Genomic DNA, 7,251 nt, shown 5'->3' on the forward strand with positions numbered 1-7,251 from the left:
GAATAGCGGTACTCTACCTGCCAAGGCTTTAGTCCTGAGAACCAAGGATTAGACTGACTGACATTCGCGTTTACAAATCATTATCTTGGTTTGGGGGTTCACAATGGGAAAGCGAGACAGAGAAAGGCGGGCTCGGTCACTCTTATCCAATGGGATTACAGGTGGGTGGGAGTTTTCTCAACTCGGGCTTTGTTCTAACTTACTAGGAACGTCGGGCGACAAGAGCGAAGTTGCGCCACCGTTATTCTACAGGGCATCGCACTGAAGTTACGAGGACCGCGCAAGCGTTCTTACCTACTTCACAAACGGTCTTCTTCAGTCTCTTGCGGTTGTCCATTAAGTTTTAGAGTTTGTTTGGAAGTGACTTTTGCAGTTCTAAGCGTATTTTCTGAGAGCTGGAACTTTCCCGTTTTTCACAATGGAAACTATTCCATCATTGGGAATATGACCAGAGCCCAGAAGAGCAGCTGAGTTCGGAGACGGAGAAGGATACGCGCTGTTTCTTCTGCCTCTAACGAGACGAGCGCAATCGGCAATTAGCAATATTGCAAGGATTTCAAAAGTTTAGGAAAAAAAAAAACCTGGAAGAGAAATACACGCAGAGAGTCGCTTTGGATTGTTTTTGAAGACCGATTTAGTCTTTTTCTCTGTTTTGGATACAATGCTGTAACGGTACCTAGAGTGGATGCATCTCGGTCCAAGGTTCTGTCCGAGAAAGGCGGGTTGGGACTTTGACTATGGCGCCTTCAGGTAGGAGTTTGGACAGCTTTCACCTGGTTTTGTTAGTGCTGTGGACTTTATTGCAGTTCTCTTCATCCAGTCAAGTCCGTCAAGAGTTTCAGGTACTGGAGGAGCAGCCGATCGGTACTTATGTGGGCACTATAGAAACGAGGGCGAGTTTCACCTACCGTTTCAGCGAGAACCACAAACTTTTTGCAATAAACGGCACGACCGGCGTTATATACACGTCGTCGGTAATTGACCGAGAGACCCTGCCGAGCAACATCATAAACGTAGTGGTACTGTCCAGCCAGCCTATGTATCCGACAGAGGTGCGCATCGTTGTTCTGGATATAAACGACAACTCGCCGGTGTTTCCAGACGCGTCCATCGTCGTGTCATTCAAAGAGGACGCGGCGCGTGGCCGACAGGTCATTCTGGATACGGCTACCGACGCGGACATCGGGAGCAACGGAGTCGATCACACCACTTACCGAATAGTTAACGGTAACGAGCGGAGGAAGTTTCGCCTGGATATCACCGTCAATCCCAGCGGTGAGGGCGCGTTTTTGCACTTGGTGACCACGGGAGGGTTGGACAGAGAGCTCACCCCGTTTTACCAGCTCCTTATCGAGGTGGAAGATAAAGGAGATCCGAAAAAATACGGCTACCTGCAAGTAAACGTCACAATTCAGGATATTAATGATAACGCGCCCGTGTTTGACCTAGATCAGTATCAGAGCTCGGTTTTTGAAGACGCTGTCGTCGGGACGAGCGTTTTACAGATAACCGCAACTGACCAAGATGAGGGGACCAATGCAGACGTCAGGTACTTTTTAGATGAAGGAACTCCTTTCCAGATCGACCCTAAAGCAGGTACTATAGCTATTAAAGAGGCTTTAGATTATGAGAGTAAGAAAGAGTATTCCCTCACTATACACGCTGTGGATAATGGCGTGCCCTCTCTCTCGGGCAGGACAGAGGCAATTATTAAACTCCTTGATGTGAATGATAACGACCCCGTGGTCAAATTCAGATACTTCCCCACCACCTCCAAATTTGCCTCGGTCGATGAGAACGCGCAGATCGGGACAGTGGTGGCGTTGCTAACCGTCTCCGACGCCGATTCCTCCGCGGCTAACGGCAACATATCTGTCTCCATTCTCGGCGGGAATGAACAGGGCCACTTTGAGGTGCACACCTCCCCCGTGCCCAACCTGAGCTTGATCAAAGTGGCCAGCGTGCTGGACCGCGAGCGCATCTCCTCTTACAACCTGACCGTGTCCGTTTCTGACAACGGCAAGCCCATCGCCCGTTCCTCCTTCGCCAGCCTTGTCATATTTGTGAACGACATCAACGACCACCCTCCCATATTCCAGGAAGCGGAGTACAAGGTGGACATCAGCGAGGATGTTCCCAGAGGCAGCTATGTTAAAGGGGTCTTGGCCACAGATGGCGACTCCGGGCAGAACGCCAACCTCCGCTACTCCCTGGTGTCCGGGAACAGCTTGGGCTGGTTCGCCATCAGCGAAAACAGCGGCCTGGTCACGAGCGCTGCTGTGCTTGACCGGGAAACGGCGTCCGTAATCGTGCTGAACATCAGCGCCAAGGACCAGGGCCTGCAGCCCAAGATCTCCTACACCAAGCTGATCGTGAACATCATGGACGTTAATGACCAGGTGCCCACCTTCACGCAGAGCACATACCATGTGGCGCTGGTCGAGCACTCGCCCACTGGTAGCGAACTGCTGCTGCTGTCTGCCACGGACACGGACCTGGGCGCCAATGGCACGGTGCACTTCACCTTCGACCCTGAGACCCCGGGCCACGTGCAGGAATTGTTCCAGCTGGATGCGGCAACGGGAAGGTTAAGCGCCGCTACCGAACTGGACCGAGAAGAACGTGGCTCCTATCTCCTCTACGTCAAAGCTACTGACTCTGGATCTCCACCTCTGCACTCTGTTGCTAAAGTCAACGTCACAATAAAAGACATCAACGACAACAGGCCCGTGTTTTACCCCGTGCAGTACTTCGCTAACATTAAAGAAAATGAGCCGTCAGGATCCTATGTCACCACCGTGTCTGCCTCAGACCCTGACCTGGAGAGGAACGGTATGGTCAGGTATGCCATCACCGCCGGCGACACGTTCAAGTTCCATATCAACAGCGACACGGGCCGAATCACCACCCTGGTGCTTCTGGATAGGGAGGAGAAGATGGCCCACCAGCTGCAAGTTTCTGCTACAGACGGAGGGGGGCTGCACTCACAGGCACATGCCATCGTCACCGTCACCGTGGTGGACACGCAGGACAACCCCCCGACCTTTAGCCAGAAGGAATACAGCTTTGTGATGTTTGAGAACGTAGCCCCTAATTCTGTGATAGGGACTGTATCTGCCACTACGGTTGATCTGAACACTAATATCACGTATCTGATTGCGTCAGGGGACCAGAGAGGCTTGTTTGCTGTTAATAGTGCCACAGGACACATAATGGCTACTGGTCTGATAGACAGAGAAGAGCAAGCGTTTTATCAGCTGAAGGTTATAGGCAGAGGAGGAGATGTTATGGGGGAAGCTTTAGTAAACATCACTGTGAAGGACTTGAATGACAATGCGCCACATTTCCTTCATGCAGTGGAGCACGTAAGCGCAGTGGAAAACTGGAACACAGGCCATCATATATTCCAGGCTAAAGCTTCTGACCCAGATGAAGGAACTAACGGCATGGTGGTGTACAGCCTACAGCAAAATCCCAGACGGCTGTTTCATATTCATGAGAAGCATGGCCTCATTACACTCACTGGGCCGTTAGAAGTGACCACCAGCTCGTACCAGATCGAGATCGTGGCCTCTGACCTTGGCGTTCCTCAGCGCAGCTCCACTCTCCTTCTGACGGTCAGTGTATACGATGTCAATGACAATGCTCCCACGTTCGACCAGCTCTCGTATGAGGTCATCATCCCAGAGTCTGAGCCAGTGAACAGTCGTTTCTTCAAGGTGGAGGCCCTGGACAAAGATTCTGGACTGAACGGAGAAATCGTGTATGACATCACAGACGGCAACAGTAATGACGTTTTTGGGATCTTCCCCGATGGGCAGCTGTACATCAAGGCAGAACTGGACAGGGAAGTGCAGGACAGGTATGACCTGGTGCTGGTGGCGCGCGACCGAGCGGTGGAGCCACTGAGCGCTAGCGCTAATGTGACTGTGATTCTGGACGACGTCAATGACAACCGACCCCTTTTCAACAGCACTAATTACCTCTTCCGTTTTGAGGAAGAGAGGCCTCGAGGCTCGTTGGTTGGGTGGGTTTTCGCAGAGGATAGAGATGCTGGTCCAAACAGTGAGGTGAGGTACTCGTTCGAAACCCCCCAGCCCAACTTTGAACTCAATGCCATTACCGGGGAATTGACTAGCACCCTGCAGCTGGACAGGGAGTCCCTGATGAGGCAGCGAGGCACTGCGGTGTTCGCCTTCACGGTCATCTCGTCTGACCAGGGTCTCCCCAAGCCTCTCAGAGACCAGGCCAAAGTGCAGGTCTACATCCAGGACATCAATGACAATGCCCCCAAATTCAGCAAAGACATCTACCGGGCCTCGATCTCAGAGTCGGCACAGAATATGACCCAGCTGCTGAGGGTTTCTGCCTCGGACATGGACGAGAGCAAAAATGGGCTGCTACACTACCACATCTCGGAGGGCAATAAGGAGAACTGGTTCAGCATTGACAGCAGCTCTGGTCAAGTCACGCTGGTGGGAAAGCTGGACTATGAGACCACGTCTTCTTACTCTCTCAAGATCGTAGCCGAAGACTCAGGATCAGTCCCTCTGTCCTCTTCCTGTCTACTAAGCATTAATGTTCTGGATGAGAATGACAATTCCCCCTCTTTCCCCAAGTCCACCATGACAGTGGATGTTCTGGAGAACATGAGGATTGGAGAGCTAGTGGCATCCGTCACAGCGACAGACTCGGACTCAGGTTCCAATGCTGATATCACGTATAGCATCGTGGCTAACAACAACCACGGCACGTTCAGTATTAGTCCGAGTACCGGGAGCATTTTCCTGGTCAGGAAGCTTGACTATGAAACCCAGTCCCTTTACAAACTCAACATCACGGCCAAGGACAATGGGATGCCGCCCAGATCCTCTTCTATCCCTCTTGTAATCCACGTTCGGGATTTCAACGACAACCCTCCTGTTTTTACCCCGGGTGATATCTTTAAGTCCATCCCAGAAAACCTTCCCCTTTCGACCTCTGTGATGACAATCACAGCTCATGACACAGATGCAGACATCAATGGGCAGTTAGAGTATTCCATCGTCCAGCAGACACCAAGAGGAAGCCATTTTTATATTGACCCTTCCTCCGGAGACATTCTCACAAACAACAAGATTGACCGCGAGTTCTCCAACATGTTTGAGCTGACAGTCAAAGCATCGGACCTGGCCGTCCCAGTTGAGTTCCGGCGGTTTGCTCTGAAGAATATCACAATATGGGTCACAGACCAAAATGACAACACTCCCAGCTTCATATCCCAGAATGCCCTGGTGGCTGAAGTCAACATTGTGATCGGCTCGATCCTGACCACGGTTGTGGCCTTCGACCCCGACGAGGGTGCAAACGGAGAGGTGGAGTACGAGCTGGTGAAGGGCGATTCGGACACCTTCATCATGGACAGGTACAGCGGCGACATCCGCGTGGCCTCTCCGCTCGTCCCCTCCAAGCTCATCTACAGCCTGACTGTGTCCGCCACCGACCACGGCACCGAGCGCAGGACCGAGCGCACCGACCTGACCATCATCCTCCGAGGTCCGGATGGGCCTGTCTTCTCTCAGGCCAAGTACATCACCATCCTGAAGGAAGGGCAGCCCGCCGGTACTGATGTCATCTCCCTGGACGCGTCCAGTCCGCGAGGCTCGGCCGCCAAGGTGGAGTATTTCATCGTGTCTGTCCGCAGCGGCGCAAGGGCCGTGGGGAGGCTCTTCTCCATTGGGCGTCACACGGGCGTTATCCAGACAGCCACGGAGCTGGACCGGGAGCAGGGTGAGGGCCTGTACCTGCTGGATGTGTACGCCATCGAGTCCGAAGCTAGCCAGCCCCGAACACAAAAGGCTGAGGTGAGCCCCTCCTGGTTTTCTGTTTCGCTGTGTCGCAGTTGTTTGGTCATGTTTCATTTCAGTAGGGAAACTTCACCGAGACAGGAATTTGTGTGCATATGTGTGTGTGTGGTGTCTGTGATGCTGATGGTTCCTACATATTGTGCTAAAAGGGGTCCAAGGAAAGGTAATGGGATTTCGGCGCTGTGCTGTGACATATGCTGAAGACATTGACCTGGTTTAGGTAGAGTAAAAGCAAGGTTTCCTTGTGGAAAATCTAACCCTAACACTGCTGGTTTTGGAGGTTTGCATGTGCAACAGCTCAATTCTTGTTCTTGGTATCATTTGGGTCGTATTGGAGGTAAGTAACCTTGGGCCAGTGTAGGTGGTGTGTGCTATGCTCAGGGTGCTTGGGTGAGCTTATCGCCTCTGCTTTCCAACAGCACATATGTACAGCGGGACTGCCGAGGCATATGTGGCGTTTTGTCTGGGAGCAGGAAGTGCGGGGCTGTGCTGTATCCTGTGCTTTGCCGAGTTCCTGCAGTGAATGCCCCCAGCCACCTTATCAGCGGCTGCAAATTCCACCAATCGAGACGTCAGACAGTTTTACTGATTGCTGATATTAATCGCGTCCCGTTTGTGGAGGTTGGGGGGGGGGGGGGGTTGTGGAAATGTTTTTGTTTTGTTTTGTTTTCAGTCCAGATATATAGAGAGAGAGAGAGAGAGAGAGAGAGAGAGAGAGAGAGAGAGAGAGAGAGAGAGAGAGAGTGTTGTAGCCTTTCTCATATACCTGTCCCCCACAGAGGAAGAGAAGCTATTACTAGGGCTTTAAGCTCCCAGGGCTGTTCCATTGCTGGGTGGTCCGTGAGATTCTGCTTTGTGTCACCAGCTTTAGATCAGGAGCCAATAAGTGACCATTACATTCATCTGACATGCTAAGACTCGCTGAATAGGGAGAGAGAGAGAGAGACAGAGAGAGAGAGAGAGAGAGAGAGAGAGAGAGAGAGAGAGAGAGAGAGAGAGAGAGAGAGAGAGAGAGAGAGAGAGAGAGAGAGAGAGAGAAAGAGAGAGAGACAGAGACAGAGACAGAGACAGAGACAGAGAAAGAGAGAGTTTGTAAAAAAAAGGGAAAATATTTGTGAAAAAGATGTGTGTTCAAGTGCTGTGCCGTGATGTTGCTCCTGGTAAATTGTCCCCTCGGGATGGAGTTAAAATCCCGTGCAGCAGAAAGTTTAAAAAAAAAGAAAAAATGAAACAAGAAGGAGAGGGTGAAACTTTAGCCAGGCTGTTAGGGTGAAGCCACGTCTCCAATGAAAACCAAATGTGCTTCTATATATGTGTTTAGGAAATTTCAGCTGGAACCAAAAAGTTCATGTTATTACAGGCTTGATGATATGCGTGTATAAACTGGACTTTTTTTTTCTTGCGG

At 51.4% G+C, this 7,251-nt stretch overlaps 1 protein-coding gene across 1 annotated transcript in view; it reads left to right on the plus strand.

The window, feature by feature from the left end:
• The first annotated feature begins 235 nt into the window (after nucleotides 1-235).
• Nucleotides 236-7,251, plus strand: part of LOC113589027 (protocadherin Fat 4) — a 95,931-nt gene continuing 88,915 nt past the window's right edge. The window contains exon 1 of the mRNA XM_035522058.1: nucleotides 236-5,843. Within this exon, the coding sequence (XP_035377951.1) occupies nucleotides 738-5,843 (5,106 nt within the window). The 5' untranslated portion in view covers nucleotides 236-737. The remainder of the gene's footprint in view (nucleotides 5,844-7,251) is intronic.

The sequence above is a fragment of the Electrophorus electricus genome, chromosome 1 (assembly GCF_013358815.1).
Source record: "Electrophorus electricus isolate fEleEle1 chromosome 1, fEleEle1.pri, whole genome shotgun sequence".
In the NCBI taxonomy this organism is placed as follows: Eukaryota; Metazoa; Chordata; class Actinopteri; order Gymnotiformes; family Gymnotidae; genus Electrophorus; species Electrophorus electricus.